Raw genomic sequence first — 25,158 nt, forward strand, 5'->3', positions numbered from 1 at the left:
TGGAACGGCTTAACAGCTAGTTTTCTACGAATTGGTGGGCCAAGATACGATGTGGTGACAGTTGCTGGTGTAGAAATTAAAATGAGACGACGGGTCAGTGTAAACAAGGGGCGATGGCAGCGTTATTTTCCAATGTTAGATCAATACGGCGAAATGGGACACAGGATATTGCTTGACGCTTCTGGGAAGAGATTTTTTAACCACTAGCCGCCTAGACGTCAAAATGTGCCAAGTCAAATGCAATTTTGGTTTGACAAAATAAAGATTCAAATTGGAATAGAACGGAAGACTTTTTATAGGCCTCTGGGCGGCTAGAGGTAGTCTCCATAATTTTAATACAGGCTTTTGCCTTCTGCAAAACGACAGCGTAGGATTATTGATAGAGCCCTTCTAAGTTAACTTTGCACTGAATGGAACAAAGTGATATTGTTATTGTAAACGTCATAGTTTCATAGAAACTTGACATTAATGATGACGTTGCCACACTGTCATTGCAATGAATGCAGAGTTGGCTTGGTCTGGCCTCGAGTATGCCTTTCGGGTCATAACGCCACCTCAGTTCCTTAATTCAAACACGATTTCTAAATGTTTCCAAAATCATGCAACCTAAGAACGTACATTAAACCAGACATATACCTAAACTAGCAGACAACCAGTTAACTTTGGTCTGAAAGCGATCAGTACAAGAATTCCTTCCCTCTCTGAATGACATGAATACTTAAGCTCGTACTAATTGAATAGTATCTAATTACGTTCTTTAATGAGTTCTTGGGATCCAGTCTTGCAAGTGGTTGAATGCTACCTATACAGACGGACTGCAACCTCATTGCACCTTGTATGGGAACTGCACGCCGAACAATGAAGATCCCTATGATAGTTCCTTCAAGTCTCTTATGCTGGTTGGGCTTTATTAAAAAAATATATTGAAGAAATATGTTTTACAGTATTTTGAGTACCTACATATATGATGCAATCCTAAATAAATTACTTTGCTATAACTTCCAGCAAATGTCTCATCATATCATCATCATATCAGCCTTTTATCGCCCACTGCTGAGCATGGGCCTCTCTACTAGTACGCCACTTGTCCCGGTCCTTTCGCCATCTTGGTCGCACTTATGTCATATGATTGATTGACATCAATCTCTACTCGCTCTTGAACAATATAGCTTACAGATCCACTGAGCGAAATGAGTGATACGAGTACATATCACCGCGACCGAAAGATATGAATCAGTCTTTTCAACTGAGTGAAGCGTTTTGCGCATTTCTACTGAACAACCATTTTGTTTGCAGGTGTCGAAGTCGACGTCACAGCAGGTCGCGTTGCGTGAGGCGACGCGCGCGCTCGCCGGCCGGTTCCGTTGCGAAGTGTCAGCGGACGCACCTTCCTTCCACACGCAAGTGCGGTCCGCGTTCATCCACGTCGTAGGTGAGTTTAGAGTTTAGACATACACGGAGCACGATTCAGATTTAACCTTTTGACCGTCAACTGACGCTCGCGGCTATACAGCCCAATATCAACCTTCGTGCATTTCAGCAAGGTTCACGAGGGCACGGCGCGCACGATACGCGCGGCGATCAAAGGGTAAACAACTTATTACGATTTTAATCTTATTTTAATATGCCCTTGAAGTTCGCCCACGCTGAATGGTGCGTGCGAAATGAAGTGAAGTCGTGCGTACAGTTTATATTTGGATGTCAACTGAAATGAAATGGAAAGAATTTATTTGACACAACAATTTTAAGATTAACAGATATTAAAAGCCTACATGACATAGGTAGTTTTGTAACTTGATGTCTCAAAGAGCATGCTGCTAGCCTGCTACATTCACTGGAATAAGTTTTTGGCAAAAATTTCATTTTTGGTACAAGCTTTTATCGCTGACTGTACTTTTCTTACGACCGACAACTAATACTCATCGAGACCATTCTAACAACCCCAAACACAATTAGGTTTCGTTGTTTTATCACAGAGTTCTTATGACCTCCTCCTGTCTCCGTCAGATCAGCTCGATGGTACCATAATATTGCATTGTCACCCGACTTACATATGTATGCAAATTTTCAGCTTCATTGGAAGTCGGAAAATGGGTCAAATTTAGCTTGCTAGATTTGACCCGTACAAACATAGTTACATATTTACATAGGTACATTGCAAGTTAAATAAAAGCTTGTAAAAAATATGATCTACCTATTTTATATTATATTTCTATTAATGTGATTTCATTATGATTAACTGCTACATATATACAATATCAACTAATGAACGTACGTAGGTACAATGTACATACGTAACGTAGTAACGTAGTAAAGAAAGCGGTAACATTTTTTTTAAACGCTCCACGATTCCAGCGTCGGATTCAAGCAAATTTACTCGTGGCGTTATTTCCGTAGCCGAGAGGCTTTTTCTTCACTAGCGCTTGGAGCCGCCGTTACTACGTCGGTGAGCTTTCCAAATGCGGTAGCTTTTACCGCTACACATAGTTCAATACACATTTCCACATTTATTTTATGCAGCGTGACTTAATTAATAATTACTTTGAATAAGGTTTACTGCAAAAACTTCAAGCTTTTTAATTTAATTTAATTTATTGATAAAAATGTTTACCTGACATTACAGTAATACCCAATGCGTCACAATACTTTAGACTAATACCAATAATAATACTTATAACAACTCGAGTAATAGCAGACAAATTATGTATATTGAAACAGATGAGCACCTAGCATCCATCGCCTCACTGACTCTCAAGCAGTCACTACATACACACTCTGCCATCCATTGCCACGCTAATAAGTCGCACTCATTACTATATTAAATTAAACCCATCATGAATTTAATTTATTCGCATTTTGATCACTAAAAAGAACCGATAACTACGTGAGTATCGCTAATAATTGTCCTCAAGTACCCGTATTACATTCCGGTTTCTGTTCCATCCACGATGTTTCCGTCTACGGTATCAAAATGCAGATTTCAGTTAGTTTTTTCCGGTACAAAACTATCTTATATTCATTTCAGATTCACCCTCATGAACTATGCGCATGCAAATTGTTGTTTCAATATCGTTCGAAGAGTTGAAACGTACAAGAGCGAGTATAGTAACCCACTTATAATATTACGAAAGATTCATCTAGTTTTACTAAGGTACTACACATAAAGAAAGGCACGGCTTCCATAAATATAAACTTCTTATGTAGGCTGGTTTTACGCACTTTCAAGATAGCTATAGAATGGCCTTACATGATTGCTTTGGGAGAAAATATATGGAAACTCGAACAGAAATTGTCGGGTATAACATAAGTAACATAACAAAATGACGTTGATTTAAAATAAGTCAACAGACGGAGGTACCAGCTATTAATATTGGTCAAACAAGTTTATCAGTACAAAAAGGCGCGTAATTCAAATTTTCTAAGGCACGATAATCCTTCGCACGTACATTTTTTTTTAATTTGCCGCTCTTTTCTAATTTTATCCTGTAATCAAGCCGGTATATATGACTATATACTATTCTGATTTCACTGAAAAGCAGCACTAGATAAGTTTGAATTCAAACTGTCGCGTCGCATTCAGTTCTTAGCTTGCGCAAATACGACCATGTATTTAATTTCCGTACGCAAGCGGCACTCTCTATCCGTTATCGTGGTGGAAGTTGGGTTCCACGTTTTCACTCTTTTTTATAGTGTTTTTTAGGATTCCATACCCAAAGGGTAAAAACGTGACCCTATTACTAACACTCCGCTGTCCGTTTGTCTGTCTGTCACCAGGCTGCATCTCATGAACCGTTAAAGAAATTTTTACACATGATGATTTGACCTTATATATTAATATAACTCTCCTATGAACAGTCGGGTAAAAAAAATGCCGCATTCACTTATACGTTCTCATTAAATAAACAGACTACCTACTTAAAGATATTTTATGGTCCTGTCTCAAAACAACTAAAAGTAATTCCTTTCCACATGAATCCTGATTCCACACAGTAAGCAATCTACATGTCCGTCCATCGATTCCCGGATCCGCTGGCTCATCAACTAGTCCCTCATACTCGTATCCTGCCTACGTCCGATATGTGGGGTAATTTGATGCAAGCTCCATGTAAATATGTGGGGTTGCAGAATAAAGTGATTGGGAACAAGAATGTAGCGCTTTTAACGCTTACGACGGGGATCTTGTTTATTTTGTGGATTAAGAGATTTTTTTTTAAATAGCGATGTTGGTTGGAATGGACACATGATAAATCCGTTTTTAGGGCTCCGTACTCAAAAAAATGGGACCTTATTAGTAAAACTCCACTGTCCGTCTGTCTGTCTGCCACCAGGCTGTAACTCATGAACCTGAAATTTTCACAGAAGATGTATTTCTGTTGCCGCTATAACAACAAAGTTTAAGTGGGGCTCCCAATCCCATACAACAAACGTGCCGTTTTTTGCGAAATGGTACGGAATCCTTCGTGCGCGAGTCCAAATCGCTCTTGGCCAGTTTTATTAAATAAAAGCGTTGTTGTAGACAACTATTTAACAAAAGTGTTTATCATAATTTGAGTCAGTACACTGCTTATGCTTAGTTAAGTTAAAAATTAACCTTTTACATTTTTAAAATTGGGTCACTTCATAAATGGGTATACAGTCCCGCTGGATAAATACTTAAAAAATTACGCTAAATAATAAACTCAATTATTTTATGTCCAAAGTTAACTAACCGTAGGAAAATGTCAAGTAACAAAAAGGCGAGTCAATGCGACGTACAATTTAAATTCACAAGAATCACCCAAAGATTTCAGTATCACCCAGATTTTCTACCCATTCTTAATATACACAGCGTCAGAAATATATGCGCCTAATAAAACTCCGAGGTCCGCAAGTTACGCTTTAGATCACCCCGATGTAATGAGCAAATTTATTTCATCCGTCTGTAACACAATTTTTCGGTCAGCCTTTTTGTGCGCCGGATTTTTTCGATGGGTCTTATTGCGGATCGCGAATTGAAACATCCCATTTCTTTGAATATACCTAATTTAGTGCCCTCGCCTACAAGGAAAACTTTTAGTGATACACTTTCGCAAGTTTTGCAAGTTCGCCGCCATCTTGAATTACAAAACTTTCCATTTGTTATGATAATAATTAACAATATATACCGCGAAATTTGGAAAGGAATTTTTCATTTAGAAATTTATGCGCGCTTTGTAGCTCTAAATAAAAGGTATGCCGTAAATTCTGTACCAAAAGTCATTAAAAGCCGGGGCACTCTAAAATTTTATATTCCGTTTTGAACGGGAAAGATTGTACCAAATTTATTCCGTCTACGAAACCTAATGAAAATAAATTTAAAGGAATGATTTTGTTTAATTACAGCAGGGGGCATTTTGAATTTCGATCGCTTAATTTCGTCATTCAAAAATCGGTGGAAAAAAGCGAAATGCAAATTTTTGAATTACGCGCGGTAGAAATTGAGAATCGAGTGGTATATTATTTACCGCTTGTTTTCAATTCTATTAGAGAATTTAAATGCCTAGTAGTCGAAATATTATAGAAAGAAATACACGAACGCGAACGGTTTAAAAATTCAAAAATCAGCCCGAACCGAAATTGATTATCTTTTCAGAGAAAGTTAAATAAGATAAAGGAAAATAAAAGAAAAGTAACCGCTTCTGGTGAAAAATGAACTCGCAGCTTTTGGATACCTACTGTCCTTACGGCCCGGCCACGACTTTGCGCTACCGACGATGGCGGCGGCAACCATAGGTGAGAACGAAACGTGTCTCACTCCAACCTGTGGTTGCCGCTGCTGCCGTTGCCACTGTTGCCAGTCCTGTAATGTCGTGGCCGAGCCGGTTCGTAAGGGTTTTACCTTAGACTCTTTAAGCGGGTGATCGACGTACGAGTTATTATACCGCGGTTTTACAGCGACTGTTTTACTCGCGACTCGTCAGCGCTGACCGACTAGCGAACAAAACAGTCGTGTGATCGCGGTCGGTTCAATATGTCGTGCTCAAAATATGAAGTTTTGTGTTACCTCGCTATGACCATGATAAAACACTTTGTACCTATTTTATTTAGGTAAATATTTGAACTTTTATGCCTGTTTGCAGGTAGGTAGTAGTTATTTCTGTGCACAGTTTGCGGTTTTCCTAGGTGTTGCTGTTGTTTCCATCGTATTAGATAGTTTCTTTGGTAGCCGGACTTCAGGAACGAAGTTTGTGGTCTCGGGCCCCGCGGGGGTAAATAGTTCTGATTAGCTCGCTCGAGCGCGGGAAGTTGAAGCTGTATTAAAAATTATTATCCCCGAAGACCGGGGAACGTTAGAAGTTACGTAACGTTTAGGTACGCCAACGTGATTCTGGTTCCAAGTATCTATCAGCCAATAAGAATATTGATATTGCGTCTAGGTTTTCGAGGAGAAGGCGAGTCCTTATTTCAATTTTTTCCGGCTCAAATATGATATATTATGTCTTAGTTATAATTGAGCTTTTTAAGAACACCTTTACGGAATTTGCACACTTTTTAAACGTCAAACCAAGTTGACGGCTAAAAGTTCATATATATGTCGGCGGCCGATCGTAAGATTAGGAAGATCGTAATGTTCCTGTGTAATGTTTTAACGAAAGTCACATTAAACCAATATATAGGTAGGATAGGTTCATTAGGTTGCTTCATACTTATGCCCGAAGGGCAAACTGCCCAGAAATAGCGCTACGCTGGGCTCCGCTGACTCAGAGATTGAGTCAAAGATTTTCACGTTTCACGATATGCCTAGGAATTTCACGATATGCCTGATCTTACGATCGGCCGCCGACATATACAAGACCGTTTCATAAGAATATTATGAAGTTAATCGCCCTCCAGAAAAATAGTTCAAACCGGATGTCGCGTCCGAATTCGGCTTGTTATAAAGTCATTACCCTGCTTCTAAAATAAAAAAAATCTATCTGTCAACTCTGCAGTTGTTGACTACTATGTACTAAGTATTTTAATTAGTACAAAATGATACACGTCTGTAACCTGTGACACATTTAAAATTAAATGTTTAAGTAGATGTTCCAGGAATATTATCAGCCGTATTCATAAAAAATCCTTAAATGAGGAATGATCAGCTTATTAGCTAATCCGCTGTTTAGGCTTAATAAGCCGTTGATAAGAACCATGATTTATAAACGTTTATTAGGGGCTTCTTAACTAATAAGCAGATTAGACGCGTTATGTTGGCATCTTGGCGCATCATAGACTAAAATATGGCTGAACATTAAATTAAAAAAAAAGTTTGACAGCAGCACTAGCGGCCAATCGTAATATCATGAAGAAGTTGATTTACTATTTTGACTAATTTTCGGAATTATCTCTTATTAAAATAGCTTCTGTGCCACAAAAATAATTAAAGATTGCTGCATGGCCGGAAATTTTATAAAACTTGGTGAGTAACTACGTTTACAGACAAGTATCTTATACAGCAACAAGTAATAATATGAGTTCACTGCAATGTTGATATACCTATATCTTATTGCTTTTAGTTTCAATATTATGTGGAATGGAGTCGAAAGAAGTGGGGTTCTTTCAAACTAACCGAGAAGTGCATAATTAGCGAAGAGAAGAAGTCGAAGCCAGATACCGTACCAGACCCCACTCGCCTCCGCAAGAAGAACCATTGAATAATGGTTCATGAGTTCACACTAATTTATTCTGGTTGCGGCAGAAATTCACAACGGGTCAACAAAACGAAGTCCATTCAGACTCACTTAATCAGGTATGAACAATGTCCTATACTTTCTTGTTTACCTTACATACCTGCAGTGTTTAGAGTTAGACAAAGAAAAGTCTGCAGCGATTTTGATGATAACTCTAGGTACAGTTCAAATTTTGGGCATGACCATCTATTTATAATATATTATAGACATAGGTATGTAACATAAAATGTAGTATCTGAACATGTTAAGATTGACACTTGCATTGACGGCTTTGACATTATTTAAAGGTTATAACACTTATAAATTTGGTAAATTTATCCGTGCTTTGTGGAGCTTGGTGTATTTGTTTAAAATTATGCATAGGTACCTACCTATTATAGGTATTATATTTCTTAACCATACAATGGAACCAAATGATAATTATATGTACAAGTGATGTTTTATTGTAACAAGCCGTTGTGTCGCGAGTTTACTTCTTGTCATCGTGTCATTAGTAATAATTTTGTAATGGTATTTATTTTATGCATGGAACAATGCGATGGTTATTATACTCGATCACCTAGCCAACCTACTTACTACGAGGAAGGATGGTTCACAAATTAGGCAGTATTTAAATACCAGTGTACAGGTGTGTGTATAGATACTGTGTACCTGCTGATTAAAAATAAGATGTTTTCTGCGTACAGTTGGTTATAATTAAGTTGGCTAATCTATATCTCATCAGACAGTTTGGACATCTATTCCAGAGAGTTTGCAAGGTCAATGTACAATGATATCATATTATAGTACCTAATAGGTAATGAATAATAAATGAAGTCATATTGATCTCTGTCTATAGCTTAAAATGATACTTAGTTACCATAACTATATTGAATCATGTGACCCTAACTTAAGTACATCCATTATATCATAAGCTAAAAATTAAAGAAAATTGTTGAATACAAAAATACTTTTATTCAAATTATTGCATCTTTTCAGATCCAGAAAGTACCATCATTAGCCACTGTTATTGTTGAATAACTCCAGGCTTTGGAAGAAAAGCTGTGGCCTGTGAACAACTGTGAATATTGGTCAGAGAAGTGTAACTGACTCCGTACACTGCAAGTCCCAGCAGGAAATCAGCAAGAAACCTAAAAGAAAAAAAACATCAAAATGAAAACCTAGCTTGATTTAGGTTGAAGTAATAAAATTGTTCTAATTTAATTGGTGTTTTATTTTACTAATTAAATATATTTTTTGACTTGTTAAGGTTTGTACAATTTTTATTAATGATGTACAGTCACCTGCAATAATATGTTACACAACAAAGGCCCATAAGAGCATTGCACATTTTTGCAGCCTTCGAAGAGTAACATATTATTGCAGGCGACTGTACCCATATTGAAATACTCAAAATTCCATTTTTCTAATTACAATGCAATAAAATCTTAAATGTATCTAGCAGTCTAATAGGGATGTTTCCTGTACTTAAAATAAATTATGTCACACCATACCATGTATAAAATAAAGCACCAGATTATTATTAGAAAATAAATTTTCATATAAATACCATAATAGCAAATCATTTTGAGAGTTCTAAAAAGGAAAGTAGGACCCTATTTTCCACATATTTATGATATTCATGTGTTTGCAATATTGTTCTGATGAAAGTGTACAATTTATATAAAGTAAAGTAGATATTCATAGGTAAGTTCATGCTATGTACCTAGTTCAAAGAAGTTCAAAAATAATATTGGTAATTAATGGTTCTTATGTAGAATAAAATTAAAAGGTATTTTTGAATACCAGACAATGACAAGGACAAGTTTAGTGCTGCCCATCTGATATTAAGCACTGCAGCCTACAGGCAACTAGCGGAGTTACAAATAGCCGACAGTGCATTTTTGGGAGCACTGGAAACCTTAGCGTCAAGAACAGGTAGGTATAGAATCCAACCTGGATGACTATACTGAATAATTAGTTGACATAAATGAAACTTTCATTCTATAAAGTTCAGCTTGCAATATTTTTACCTGGAGGCCAAATTGTTATGCTCAAAGCCAATATTGAGCAAACTGCCTATGCAATGACTGCATATACCCGTGACTTTTTCAGATTTTTCATCACTTTACCAGACTGACAAGAGTGCACACTTCTTTTACCTGTAAATAAGTTGATACTTTTAAGTAGTGCCTACTTACCTGTGATATTTTTTATTAAACACAGTCGGTTAAATATGTCTATAAAACAAGCTAACTTATGGTAAATATTATAATCTCATTAGGTATAATGGTTAGTTATTCAATTGCAAACTATGAACGAGATTGATGTACTCTTACAGGGTCTATAATATTATATAGGTAGGTATAATGTGCGCAAGAAATGCAATTAAATTTAAGTTTGCGAAATGCGAACACCCTGATCTTAAATTAAAAACAACGTTTCTGGCAAGTGGTAATAATGAATAACTAAAGGGTTTACGCACAAATATAAGTAAGTCCTCGCCGTGTCCGACGATGGCGACTCCTCCAAATATTTTTAATTAGGAACATGGAACGCTCTAATATTACTTGCCAAGCCAAACTTGGTTTCGAAAATGCGATTGTATGGCGAGCAATGAAGCTGGCCCGCATAGATTTAAGTGAATCTGGCGGTTTACCTATTTCTCCAAACGCCTAATAGCTGTGAGGGAGGAACTCGCTCCGTTTATGATGCATTTTTCCGACTACGCGATCATAGAATTCTGTTGCCTTCTTCGATATTTTGGTTAAACGAAAATCACCATACACAAAATCACATAAACAACTTATAAAAAGCGGGATATTTAGGTTTCGCGCCATTTTCGCACTATATCCAGGTATGTAATACGTAATTGCACATATTAAAGTTGTTTTCCATTCACATTTGGGATTTTAACCAAAACGTACTATTTGTCGTAAACGTCTTGCTCTTGTCACTCTTGCCAAAATCAGCTGTTTCGTGACCGCCATCTTGTAAAATAGCAGATAATAAACAGATAAAGAAGGGTCCTCGGCTCCGTAACTTTCCGAGGATTTAATAAAGAGATGATCAACTGTTTAGCGCTAAAAAGTGTTTATGAATCACGTTTTGTGACATCCGGTTATCAGCAACTGATGATCAATGCTCTAACTGTTTATGAATACGGCTGTATATGTCTAACACTTTAAACTCTCGCGTTTTGTACACATATTCAATTACACAAACGGGTCTCCCGCGATATAATTTCGTTGTTTTTACCTTTAAAGAATTAAAGGTAAAAACAATGAAATTATATCAAAAATAAATTAAAAATAAATAAATTATTAATTATATTATTTAAAGAATTAAAGGTAAAAACAATGAAATTATATCGCGGTAGACCCGTTTGTGTAATTAAATATATTATATGTCTGCCAACATTTATTAATTATTCCACTTCCTTAACATAATTCGAATATTAATTATCAAAAACGTCAAGAAATGTAATAAATACAAACATCAAACGCCTTTTACACACAAAAAGTCCGAATTTCTCTTTAAGGGAAGGTCAATAGTAATTTATTATTTTCCCTCGCGGTAGCGAAATAAAGAATAAACGCCGGGAGTCAGGACCGAAACATAACATTTTACTAGATCATTCGCCCAGTGGTGTTGTAAAAAATTTTTATGCTAGAAGTCTTCCTTTACGACAGCTGTATGGTACACAATCGGGTGAATAGTGCACTATAAACTATAAGTGAAAGCGTTATTGTGTTTAGAAGAGCAATTGATGTAAGAATTGTATGGTCCGATTTGGCGTCAGCTTCACTTCGTTACTACAATTGAAGTTTTATATTGTAGTTTTTAGCTCTGGTTATTCGAAAGCTATATATGTCGGCGGCTGATCGTAATGTTCCTATATATTGTTTTGAGGATAGTCACATTAAACCAATATATAGGAAAGATAGGTTCGTTAGGTTGCTTCAGATGCCCGAAGAGCAAACTGCCCAGAAATAGGAGCCCCGCGTAGTGGGGCTCTGTCGACTCAGGGAACAAGTCAACGATTCACAATATGCCTAGGAATTTCACGATATGCCTGATCTTACGATCGGCCGCTGACGTATACATTAGTTTACTTAGTGTAATAAAGACAATACAGGGTGTCCAGTAATTAATGGACAATCTTTCTAACCATCGACAGGGGCACCTTAGGCTGGGCCAGAAAATGCACTTATAATTACACACACGTAAAAGTTTCGTGGTTTTCGAGATAATCGAACTTTTCTAATTTAGGTTCCTTGTTTCACTGTAATGATCGCTTAGGCCACAAATGAAAAGATTTTTACTTTCTGTTTTTTGAAAAATATTCTCAAATAGGCCTGCTAATGTCGATGTCGATGATTAGAAGGTTGTCCATTAATTACTGGACATCCTGTATACTTAGTAATCTTAAGCAATTACGTAGTGTATGGCTATCTTGACCGCTGCTTGTACACTAGGAGACCTCCGAAATATGTCGAGTGACTAAAAATAGGTAGGTTACTTAAACCGTAAAATTAGCTTAATGTTAGTATGACACACGACAGTTTAAATTCAAATAGGTAATCTACCTAACACACAAAATAAACTTGTATTGTTTATCGTTTATTTGACAAGATTTGTGTCTATAAAAATGATCGTTAAAGACCCGATTTCTTGTAAATACAACTAATTTATTGGTCCATTTTGGAGTTTGTTATTGCTTAAAACGTGTAATTTTCGTGAAAATGATAAATGATTCGCTTTAAAATTTGGTGTCTTGGCAAGATTGTAAATTAGAGGCTGCGGGAGAATTTATAGAGAGAACATTAGAAGGATTGATTAGTGGTCTAGATTGTGGTTTTGGTGATATTTTAGTAAACAAACTTGAGAATTATGTACTTATTATTAATTTGATCATCACTATAAATAGAATAAACTGACTTTATAAAAAATAAACCAATTTTAATGAAACCAAAATATGTATTTGTCTAAACAGTCCATTTCCAACGACAGCTGCATTACTGTTCATTTTACTATGGAAATTGACAATAACAGCGTCGCATTCAGTACCTACTAGTAGTGCAGCTGCAGTCAGAAATGGAATGTTACCATTAAACACACACTGTCACTCGAATCTATCCGCCCGCCATACAAAAGAAGTGATGCTCTCATTTTAATACGAAATTCTGAAATGACATGAAAATTGACTTAAACATTCACGTAGGTAACATAATACCTATGTCGGGCGGTCTAGCATAAGTTGCGTTCTCGCGCGCCCGTCCATCACCGATCAGCCGTCATAGAACATGTCATGTCTCGCTTCGGCCCGGTCTAGCGTGAGTCATCCTTAAGACGAAACAGGAGCTAAGTTTTAAATATTTTAGGTAAATATACCCGTCTCGCTAACGGAAGCGGCACCTAAAAGTAGTGCGATAAGGACAAGGCGAAAAATCCTGCGTAAAAATCTCAAAAATCGAGGTTTCGTACTCCTCTGTTTCCTCCTCCAAAACTTAACCAATCGTAACTAAATTTGGAAATCTAAATGATTATGAAATTATCTGTGTCGGACCGTTTTGCTTTTTTGGCTAATTGATATCAGTTTTGAATGCCACGCCTCTCATTGCGGGATAGTCCATTAGGCCATTTTGGCCATTTTTGAAGGGCTCTAGCGCCTTTAAAACAAAAATGTCAAAAAAAGCAAAACGGTCCGACACAGATATTGATCTGTGTTGAAAAAATCATTGCTCTAGCTTCAAAAACCACGGAGGAAAACGAGGAGTACGTTTGTATGGAGAAATGACCACTCCTGTTGGCTCTTAAGCAACCAACATGCAATTTCATATACCTTTATCTTTTCCCTTCACTTTGATACCCCAAACTACTTACAAACTCTTACTTTTCCTTCTTAATTTAAGTTGGATTTAATACTTGCACAACGATGAGCAGAAAAAATATAAGCTAAAAACAGAAGAAACATCTTAAAGTGAGCAAAATAAGCCGACTATACCGAGCGAGGAATCGAGCTTTGTTTGCTAGTTGCGGACGGCTTGTGGTATTCATCGGTTATTCGGCCGCCTAGGAATCTACATCAGGCGTGGCTCACTCCGCGATTTCGTCGCGTCGCTACAAGTACATGCGGCCCACACCAATTTTGGTGTCTGGCCATAGTAGTTGTCGCTCACCGCTACGGAATTGACGCCTGCGCGCGCTTGCGCTGCCAGCGGTCATATATCTGTCGGAATAGACGCGTTTTGTTAAGCAGGCCACTGACGAGTCTTCCAAATGGATGCCGTTACAATGGATTCATCCAAATGGACGGCATCCTAATATTAAACATTGTACGTTTATGACATTCACGGACCGATTTTAGATTGCAGCCACGCTATTTCAACTGTTAGAAGGCTCATCAGTGGCCACCTTAGATCACCTTCTGTACTTAGTACTAAATATAATTTATTCTCGCTTTTATTTACGAATAAGAATATTTATAATTTAACTGAATTTATCTGTTCTTTTTCTGTATTCTTTTTCATTATGTGGTGCACAATAAAGAATATATTATTATTATTATTATTTGTATGTCTTTGCCATATCTCGGGACCATGGGATCCCGGACCTTTGGGAGGCGTACGTGGGGCCGAAGCCAACAGCGCAGAGGCCCTTTAAGACACTTTAATCTAAAAGCAAGGGATACACGTGGCGGATACCATCCCCGAACGCACAATGTGATACATCCGGAGATGGTCCCCGCCAGGTGCAAAGACTATTGCAGTGCAGCACTTTTGTGCTGCGATGGGAACTAAGGTCATGGGCTATAGATTTGAAAGTTGGATGGACTGGATAATGGGCTATGGGAGAGACTAGCGGACACCTGCCGTGACAATCAGTCTTAAAATTGTAAATGACAGGTGGTGACTCGCCAACTCATTGAGTGGGCCCCGCAATGGCCGCACGCACAGTGCGACAACAGGGCAACACTTTGGAGTGGCTGTAAGGTTGTCGAGAGGTGAGTCTGCGGTAGCCAGATCCCGGTATTCCGTTCAGCAGGCCGCCGGCGTTATGACATTTTACACTTCCAACCTGGAGCATAGGTCCCGCTCTTGCGACTCCACTCTGGCCGGCCAATCAAGGCAAGCACAGAGGCGAGGGCCAGATGAAAGTGCCCTCTGGAATAGGGGTCCGCGGTGTCGCCACTCACCGTCAGCTCGCCACAAGCTGCCCCCGCGGGGTTATTATTATTATTATTATAATTCTAAATCAAGGCTTTAAAGTATATTTATTTCATAATTTTTACTAGAAAGAAGCATAGTATAATTTTTACTAGAAAGAAGCAAAGGATGACTCACGCTAGACCGGACCGGGCCGGGCCGGAGCTTCCGGCGCTTCGTTTTCCTTGGAAATCACCGTGCCCGGCCCGGTCTATCGTAAGTCATCCTTAACACTGACGCATACTAAAATTGTTCACCATCAAAAATACGACCATAATCTTAAGAATTTAATACCTATAGCACATGAACAGGAGTATACACAACTTTTTTAGTTTACTTCTTACGGTACCTAATAAACATTTTACGGACAATCCCGACGTAAAGGAACCCTCATTGCTATTCTATCAGCTGAAAACAAAAATGGCGTCGCATCAACACGTTTATTATGAACCTTTATGAGTCTGAGAACCCCATTCACCACAGACATTCATGTATATAGACAACGCAAACGCAGTTTATTTGCCAGTTTACTAAAACACATTGTACGATTATATGTATTCATACACTAGCGACCCGCCCCGCGGCTTCGCACGTGTTAACAAATTATACACCTAAACCTTCCTCAAGAATTACTCTACTGACAGGTGAAAGGAGTTTTTGAGTTTATCGCGATTATACAATCAAACACACATACAGACAGACGCGGCGGGGGACTTCGTTTTATAAGGTGTAATGTATTCGGATTTAATTTTACTTAACGTTTACTTTAAGCTAGGGACCCAAGTGATTATTTCTGCGAAATTGGTGGTCATGGGTGCTTATCTCATTTAGGGCATTCGTTTGATAAGCTGATCTTTGTATTTATTAATACTGTTCTTTTTACCCGTAAACACACGGTCTAAGAGTTGTTGTTGCCCAACCACTGTTACACCCACCGCTGAACAGCTGCCAGGCCCCCGAATTAATTAATAATCATAGTATGGCACACTAATAGCTAGAGGGATTTCGTTGCTCCATAAATTGCAAACCTATTTCCGTAGCTAGCTCTCCGTCTAACAGATGTGTGTATTAATTAATGTTTAATGACAATAATGACTTTGTATGAGCATTTACCCATTTTTTACAAAGTAAATGTTCAGCTAAATTGTTCCCACCCCATTAATAAATTATATCTAGTTTTTTTAAGACATTGAAGTCTAGTTTGTGTACAAAAGGGGGGGTACAAGTAAAGTTACGAAATAAATTAGACTAACTATTAATAACGATGAAGTTGTAACAAATCAATTAGACTAATTGCTTTGTTCAAACAACTTTGTTCAAACTTAAAAATATAGTAAGGTTAGGTGGGGTAAGAGAAACTAATGAGGGGGCAAGGACAAGGGGCATTTGCAGGGAAAATTTAACAGAGACACTGAAAATTATACAAAAACATGTCTTTTTGTTTTTTTTGTTTTTTTTTGTGGACCTTAAAATTACAGTTAGTCAGTCTATTTTAAAATATATGTCCGCACCATGCGCGCTATCTACGTCACTAAAGCCGCGTGAAGTTAAAAAGACTCATGAATTAAATATATCACGTCAGCTACTGACCACACCGCGTCCGGCGACCATCTTTTCACTCTCGCTTTATTTTATTTTGCATTCTCGCTTGGTTCCACAATCCGATTTGCGTCTTGAGAGTTTGAACCGGTGCATTTCCGTTTGGAACGAATCGAGATGCAAGTTGGGATTACGGATATTTTGTAGGCGTTCCTTTTTTAGGGTTCCGTATCATCATCATCATCATTTCAGCATATTTACGTCCCACTGCTGAGCATAGGCCTCCTCTCATGCGCGAGAGGGCTTGGGCTATAGTCCCCACGCTAGCCCAATGCGGATTGGGGACTTCACATACACCTATGAATTTCTTCGCAGATGTATGCAGGTTTGTTCACGATGTTTTCCTTCACCGAAAAGCCAGTGGTAAATATCAAATGATATTTCGTACATAAGTTCCGAAAAACTCAATGTACTGGAGTCAGTTATGTAACGCTGCCATACATGACCCAAAAAATTTTTATTAAGCTATGAGCTTCATCACATCTGATATTTGAGTAATTCTAAGCATTTCTAGCGTGAAGTGGGGGGGAGGGTGGGGTACAAAGACGGCCTCCATCCGTCATCTTTAAAAAAAATCTACTCTGATCCTGGTGGGTACTAGGGCAAGTTTGGTATCATTTTCGTATAAACCAAAGACGTAGAATTCATTGCTGATATTTGTTTTTTCAATTTCATAGTAATTTTACAAGAAAAACGTAAAAAGGTGAAAAATTTGGTTGGAGAGCCGAAACTACAAAAGATAGAAAGTTGAAATTTGCACACTAGATTACATTTATAAAGTGTACAAGAGATAAGAAGCGATTTTGAGAAATTCAACCCCTAAGGGGGTTAAAAAGGGGATGAAAGTTTGTATGGGGTTCAAGTTTTATTTTAAGCTAGGAATTTGAAACTTCGTAAAACGATATATTATTAAAATACAAGAAAACTAATTTCAGCGTTTTTGAAAATTCATCCCCTAAGGTGGTGAAAAAGGAGTTGAAAGTTTGTATGGATATCAAAAAAATTTTCGAACGCGGGACTTGAATCTTTGTATTTGGGGATATTATTAAAAGACAGGAAAAGTAATTTCAGCGTTTTGTAAAATTCATCCCCTAACAGGGTTAAAAAGGGGTTGAAAGTTTGAATCCATTACAAATCCGAGTAGACACACATTTCTTATTGCCTCCCAGGCTTGAAATGCTTAGAATTACTCAAGGAACATATGTGATGAACCTCATAGCTTAATAAAAATTTTTTGGGTCAACTTTATAACTGCTTCCGCTAATGGTACGAGCCAGGATTTGAACCCGCGACCTCCGGATTGAAAGTCAGACGTCATATCCACTCGGCCACCACTGCTTGCACCTTGAATTGGTTCCGTATCTAAAGGGTAAAAATGGGACCCTATTACTAAGACTTTGCTGTCCGTCTGTCTGTCTGTCTGTCTGTGGGTCTCTCACCAGACCGTATCTCATGAACCGTGATTGCTAGGTAGTTGAAATTTTCACAGATGATGTATTTCTGTTGCTGCTATAACAACAAAATATCTAGGAGACCGAGTTTTGCTCGGAAAATAAATGAAAACTAAAAAATGCGCGTTTTCCCAGAGATAAGACCTATAAGTTAGATCGATTTTTCGCCTCCGAAAACCCCTATATAGCAAATTTAAAAAAAAAGTCAATATTTAAGTTCCCATACGACAAATGTGATTATTTTGCCGTTTATTGCATAATTTTACGGAACCCTTCGTGCGCGAGTCCGACTCGCACTTGGCCGGTGTTTTGTGGCCAATGCCTGGAAAAGGTGCTCGTAAAGCAAACATTACACTATTGTACCTAGTTGTGGGACTGTGTGTTCGTTCAAAGAAGGATGAAGACGGTTGTACGGGGATTTATGTTTCTGTTATTTATTTAGTTTAGATAAGCTCTATAGTAAAAAGCTTTTTGTGTTTTCGTTGAAGATAAAAGTTATAATTCTTTATCATACATTTTTAGGGTTCCGTACCCAAAGGGTAAAACGGGACCCTATTACTAAGACTTCGCTGTCCGTCCGTCCGTCCGTCTGTCACCAGGCTGTATCTCACGAACCGTGATAGCTAGACAGTTGAAATTTTCACAGATGATGTATTTCTGTTGCCGCTATAACAACAAATACTAAAAACAGAATAAAATAAAGATTTAAATGGGGCTCCCATACAACAAACGTGATTTTTGACCAAAGTTAAGCAACGTCGGGAGTGGTCAGTACTTGGATGGGTGACCGTTTTTTTTTGCTTTTTTTTTGTTTTTTTTTTTGCTTAATGGTACGGAACCCTTCGTGCGCGAGTCCGACTCGCACTTGCCCGGTTTTTCTACAATCTTTTTCAATATTGAATTTTTCGGTCGTTATATAAATTTGAGAAATAGATAAGTAGCTGAGTAATACGCGCGGTCAAAACAAAAGCTTTGAGAATTATATGACATGTATTTTTATGTAGGTACCTATTTAGTCAGTGTCCATATATTATATGGGCTGCTATTTAACTGATCACCAGATTTAGTAAAATTTAATACCAAAAAAATATATTTTACCACCCTAAAATAATGAATGATCACCAAAATTATAACACCATTTTAATGTGAAATGATTACCAATTTTATTACATTTTACTATCCTTTTAAAGGAAATGACACCAAACTAATCATTATTAACCCAAAAATAGTAAACGATTACCAAATTTCAAACCCCATTTTAATGTGAAATGATAACCAAATTTTTACATCTTGCTATCCTATTAAAGAAAATGATACCAAAATAATCATTGTAAACCCAAAAATAGTAAATGACCACCAAAATTAGAACTCCATTTTAATGTAAAATTATAACCAAATTTTTAAATCTTGCTATCCTATTAAAGCAAATAACTCCAAAATAATCATTGTAAACCCAAAAATATAATTTAAAATGTGCAAATATTTAATATACCGTTATCCTATTAAATTAATTAATCCACTTGGTCACCTTTTTCTTGTAGCATTTTATTTCTGTAACAGTCGCAGTTCTAACCTAACCTAACCCCCACTTTTCTAGTAGCATTTCGTTTCTGTAAGGGTCGCAGTTCAAACCTAACCTAACCCACTTTTCTAGTGGCATTTCTTTTCTGCAAGGGTCGCAGTTCAAACCTAACCTAACCCACTTTTCTGGTAGCATTTCGTTTCTGCATGGGTCGCAGTTCAAACCTAACCTAACCCACTTTTCTAGTAGCATTTCTTTTCTGTAAGGGTCGCAGTTCAAACCTAACCTAACCTACTTTTCTAGTAGCATTTCTTTTCTGCAAGGGTCGCAGTTCAAACCTAACCTAACCCACTTTTCTTGTAGCATTTCGTTTCTGTAAAGGTCGCAGTTCAAACCTAACCTAACCCACTTTTCTAGTAGCATTTCGTTTCGTATTAGGTTAGGTAGGTATGCGGTGCGGGCTACGGGGGTATGAGCGAGAGGGGCTAGTAATTTTGGCATCAGTTTACTTTATTTGGTAATATGTATACATTTTTTTGTAATCATAGTAGTTTATTTAGGTGAAAATATCGCATTAATTTGGTCTTCAAGATTTGGTGATCATTAATGATTTTTGGTGATCATTCAATATATTTGGTATTTGAATACAATTTGAAGTGCAGTCGTAATTAAAATGGTGGTGCTTTTGTATTTTTAGGCCGTATTTTTTTGGTGATCAATAATGTTTTTTGGTAAGCATGTTTTTTTTATTTAGGGTACCAAAGTATTTTTTGGTGGTCATTATATTTGTAGCCTATTTATATGTAGGTACTACTCTTTGCTAGTCAGCCAGTCATTTTCTATCTCAATATAGTATACAGTATTAGGCAAAAGGGCAGGTCTCTTTCAAAAACTAAAACCTCACACAACGTTCTTTGTGCCATTGCAAATGAGCTTTAGAATAACTCCTTTCAAAGAATAAGTCAAATTACCAATCACTGTGCATTTATAAAAAAAAATCTTTAGAACTTAATACTTTAAGGTATAAAAACGGGGCCTAAAACCAAACGAATTTAACTCGATATAATGTTTTGAAAATACCCATGTTACTGTGAATAGAAAAAAACGATTCAATTGGTTTTAAAAGTAAATTGCTCTATGTCGGTCCCGTGGGGTACCTCCGTGGGCTTTTCCAATTATACTGCGTCTGTGCCTTCCGTGATCCTTTCTAATCCTTAAATTCAGAGCGAAGATGGTATTGCTATCGCTTTTGAAGCTCGCTTTGATAAACCAATGTAATTTGGTCTTATAACCCGTTTTCTTAGGGTTAGAATTTTTCTAACCTCAATAGTAGTGGTAATTAACTTTTGCTTCAGAAATGTTACGGTTCCTACGATATTAAATATTGCAATACAACAATCATCATCATCATCATCATCTCAGCCTATATACGCCCACTGCTGGGCACAGGCCTCCTCTCGAGCGGGAGAGGGCTTGGGCTATAGTCCCCACGCTAGCCCAATGCGGATTGGGGACTTCACATACACCTTTGAATTTCTTCGCAGATGTATGCAGGTTTCCTCACGATGTACACAGATGAAGATGTTTCGGTGAAGGAATACAACAATAAATAAATATAAATATTGGGGGATATCTTATTTAGGAATTGAGGAAAACCAAGGATAAGGTGGATGGACTGTGTGAGAGATGATATGAAACAAACGCAAGTGAATGATGAGACGGGCGAGAGAGAGGTATGGAAGAAAAAGACATGCTGCGCTGACTCTAAATGATTGGGATAAGGGCAAGCGAATTATGATTGGGGGACATCTTACACAAATAAAGACTGAGACTTTAACAGAGGTTACAAAGTTTTATGAATAAGGGGGTTAGTATGAGGGTTTCTCAAGTTAAGAGTTCTCATATCTTGGTCTCTGTAAGATTAAGGAATATAGGACCAGCTTACAATGCCCCGTGGGTTCGCCTGTCCATTATTGGCGGGGTGATTGAATTTTTGGTTTGTTGGGACCTATTTGCTACCGTTTAGTCCCCGAAAGGGTTTACGAAGGACCTTATGGGGAAATTAAGCCGTTTACGTTACCAATCATGATGCGAAAGCAATTAAAGGGTGCAGTCGGTCTGTCATAGTGAAATTACTTTTAGGGAAATTGTTTCCTAAGAGCGCAATACAAGAAGCAGAGCAGCACTTTTAATTATGCAGGTGTTAATTGAAATATATATGTATGTATGATATACTCGTACAGTAGGTCGAATGTTTTGTCGAATTTTAACCACTTAGGTCCTAGCTCAAAAACGGTTAGAAATATTAACGTGATTAATAACTGAACAATAAAGTACGTAATAATTCTACGTTTGCATAATAGTCCCTCATTCTGTTCCACCCAATAATATAATACAGTTTATATCAAAAATACTAGTTATACAGGGTGTCCCAGAATTCGACGTCAAGCCGTAAACGGATGATAGACCAAGTCATAACAGTTATCATAAAAATACAAAAAAAAATCCAACTCATGTTCTTTAAAAATTATGGTCACTTTAAAAATTCACTTAAAAATCCACACCCTGTAATTATTCAAGATTACACAATAATAATAAAAATAGAATAAATTATGGAATTTGTAGTAACAAGAGTTAAAGAACCATTACAGGTTGTGGATTTTTTTGTGAATTTTTAAAGTGACCATAATTTTAAAAAAAAACATGAGTTGGACTTCTTTTTTGTATTTTTATGATAACTGTTATGACTTGGTCTATCATTCGTTTACGGCTTGACGTCGATTTCTGGGACACCCTGTACGTATGTATTTGTTACATTCTGTATAGAAAACATTCCATAGTTAAAAAGACAATAGAAATACAAATTTTAAACTACAACAATTCTTCAAAGCTGAATTACGAGCTGAAGAAATGGAGTGTTAAATCACCCGCTTTCTCACCTACATTGGATTTATTTGATTCCTTTGTGATTTATTTTTCTATCGCTACTGTGCCGATCACAATACTGCCCCTAAATCACTGAGATCGGAACTAACTCTTGGAAGTACAACATCTTAACACTCTTAGGTCTGCACTTTCCCACTAACCCAGGCTTAGGCAGTTAACCCAGTGTCAAATTGTACTGGTAACCATGGTAGTAAGCAGTGTTGGCCGAGTGGATATGACGTCTGACTTTCAATCCGGAGGTCGCGGGTTCAAATCCTGGCTCGTACCAATGAGTTTTTCGGAACTTATGTACGAAATATCATTTGATATTTACCACTAGCTTTTCGGTGAAGGAAAACATCGTGAGGAAACCTACATACATCTGCGAAGAAATTCAAAGTTGTATGTGAAGTCTATAGCCCAAGCCCTCTCACGCATGAGAGGAGGCCTGTGCTCATGCTCAGCAGTGGGACGTATATAGGCTGAAATGATGATGATGATGATGAACCATTACCATTTAGTTTAGGTTTAGGTTAGGTTTAACCGGTTAACCCAGGGTTAGTAGAATGGTGCAAGTGGTGCTGAGATAACTACTAAGGTACGATTCAGAGGACCGCCGTGGTCGTATGCCACGATTATAAACTTTAAGGTAAAGTGGCATACGACCACGGCTATCCTCTGAACCTCTGTAAATACATATATAAAAAAATAGTAAATTATATTACGTTGTATTTATTTATTGAAAAAATGGTAACATTTATAATATTCCCTGTTCGATAATTTTTAGATAAGAATTCTATCTTGTTTCATACTTTTTACAGCGCGATTTACAGTAGTCGGGTTTTAGTTTTTAAACTTATTTTTTATTTAATTAATTTTGGGGTCATGATTTCGTTACTAACTATTTGAAGTCACTTGATATTACTTTTGCGAGGGCGTCCGCAGTACAGAAATGCATGCAGAGAGCCGCATATATCGGGCTACGCCCGACTCCTTTGGTATGAGGGCGCCGAAGGCTCCCGTCTTTGGAACGCGTACGTCGGGCTACGCCCGACTCTTTTAGTATGAGGGCGCCGAAGGCGCCCTGCCTTGGAACGAGTACAGCGAGCCTAGTATGTCGAGCTGCGCCCGACATTTTTAGTATGAGGGCGCCTTCGGCGCCCGGCTTTGGAACGCGTACGTCGGGCTACGCCCGACTCTTTTAGTATGAGGGCGCCGAAAGCGCCCGACTTTGGAACGCGTACAGCGAGCCTCGTACGTCGGGCTGCGCCCGACTCTTTTAGTATGAGGGCGCCTTCGGCGCCCGGCTTTGGAACGCGTACATCGAGCCTCGTACGTTGGGCTACGCCCGACACTTTTAGTGTGAGGGCGCCGAAGGCGCCCGGCTTTGGAACGCATACAGTGGGCCTCGTACGTCAGGCTGCGCCCGACTCTTTTAGTATGAGGGCGCCTTCGGCGCCCGGCTTTGGAACGCGTACCTACCCGATAAATTAATGTTTTATCGGGTTCATGTAAGCAAAGCCGGGTGCAAAAGCTAACAATATGTATATATTTGAAATGTGCTAATTGAGCTCTTTCAAATGATATACAACACGCCATCATTACTTATTTTTATTTTTTTGGTTCGTCCCTTTATGACCTCTAGAGGGCGCCGTGTTCCTTTTTGTGACGTCATATAGCCTATAACCAGCGGACGCTTAACGATTCCAATGACATATCGTTTGTCAAATTATAATGCGTACTTTAGGAGTTCTGAGGGAACAAATGAACATACATACATACATACCCACATACATACCGGTCAAAATCATAACCCTCCTTTTGCGTTGCCGTAGTCGGGTAAAAATAAAACAAAGGCCCCCGCCGCGTCTGTCTGTTTGTGTGTTTGTTCCCGATTCAAAAACTACTGAACGGATTTTCATGCGGTTTTTACCTATCAATAGAGTGATTCTTGAGAAATGTTTAAGTGCATAATTTGTTAACCCTTGCGAAGCCGGGGGGGCAGGTTGCTAATGTTATGTATAAAGCTGACGCTGCCTCTTTTAAAAGTCGTAAGTATTAGCAGCTACAGCTTAAACAAAGACGGGAACCAACTAAAATCAAGAATAAATGTAATAATGACAATTCTACACGGATCGTAATAATTCATTTTATTACCACAAAAGACCAAAATATATAAAATAACAGATGCTCGCTCCTGGAGGCCAATTCGAACTTACCTTTTGATATCAAGATGATGCCATTTTGACGGGCGAATGACAACAAAAATACATAATTTTGTCATCAAATGTACGTCCGAATTGGCTTCCTGGCCGTAACTAGAGTTTGTTCGGAAAGAGAAGAGTCGTGGAATGTATTGCGCCCCATACATTCCACGACTCTTCTCTTTCCGCACAGACTCTAAATATATTATTCCCAATAGTAAACATGATATTTATATCATTGATTGAATAAGAAATGAGCAATACTCGGCGTGATTCGGGAAATGAATTAGAGATTCACTAGATATGAAATAGTAAAGATATGTGACGTTCCACGGCAAAAGGTACCTTATGGCGGCTAGCACCGCGATTCGGGAAATGAATTAGAGAGTCACTAGATATGAAATAGTGAAGATATGTGACGTTCCACGGCAAAAGGTACCTTGTGGCGGCTGGCGCTTATACTATTATTAACGCCGCTCCAATATGCAGCCGGAGCAATGTTACCTTTTGCCGTGGAACGTCACATATCTTTATTATTTCATATCTAGTGAATCCCTAATTCATTACCCGAATCGCGCCGAC

The 25,158-nt window shown here is 38.0% G+C and overlaps 1 protein-coding gene and 1 long non-coding RNA gene across 2 annotated transcripts in view; one reads left to right on the plus strand and one right to left on the minus strand.

Moving 5' to 3' along the window:
- Positions 1-25,158, plus strand: part of LOC134665745 (uncharacterized) — a 286,311-nt gene that overhangs the window by 76,616 nt on the left and 184,537 nt on the right. The window contains exon 3 of the mRNA XM_063522719.1: positions 1,297-1,432. Within this exon, the coding sequence (XP_063378789.1) occupies positions 1,297-1,432 (136 nt within the window). The remainder of the gene's footprint in view (positions 1-1,296; positions 1,433-25,158) is intronic.
- Positions 8,718-10,824, minus strand: LOC134666284 (uncharacterized). Its single transcript, XR_010098469.1, has 3 exons — positions 10,327-10,824; positions 9,701-9,829; positions 8,718-8,818 (listed from the first exon to the last, which is right to left on the minus strand). It is a non-coding gene; the product is annotated as an uncharacterized LOC134666284 (long non-coding RNA).

The sequence above is a fragment of the Cydia fagiglandana genome, chromosome 7, assembly GCF_963556715.1.
Source record: "Cydia fagiglandana chromosome 7, ilCydFagi1.1, whole genome shotgun sequence".
NCBI classification, from domain to species: domain Eukaryota; kingdom Metazoa; phylum Arthropoda; class Insecta; order Lepidoptera; family Tortricidae; genus Cydia; species Cydia fagiglandana.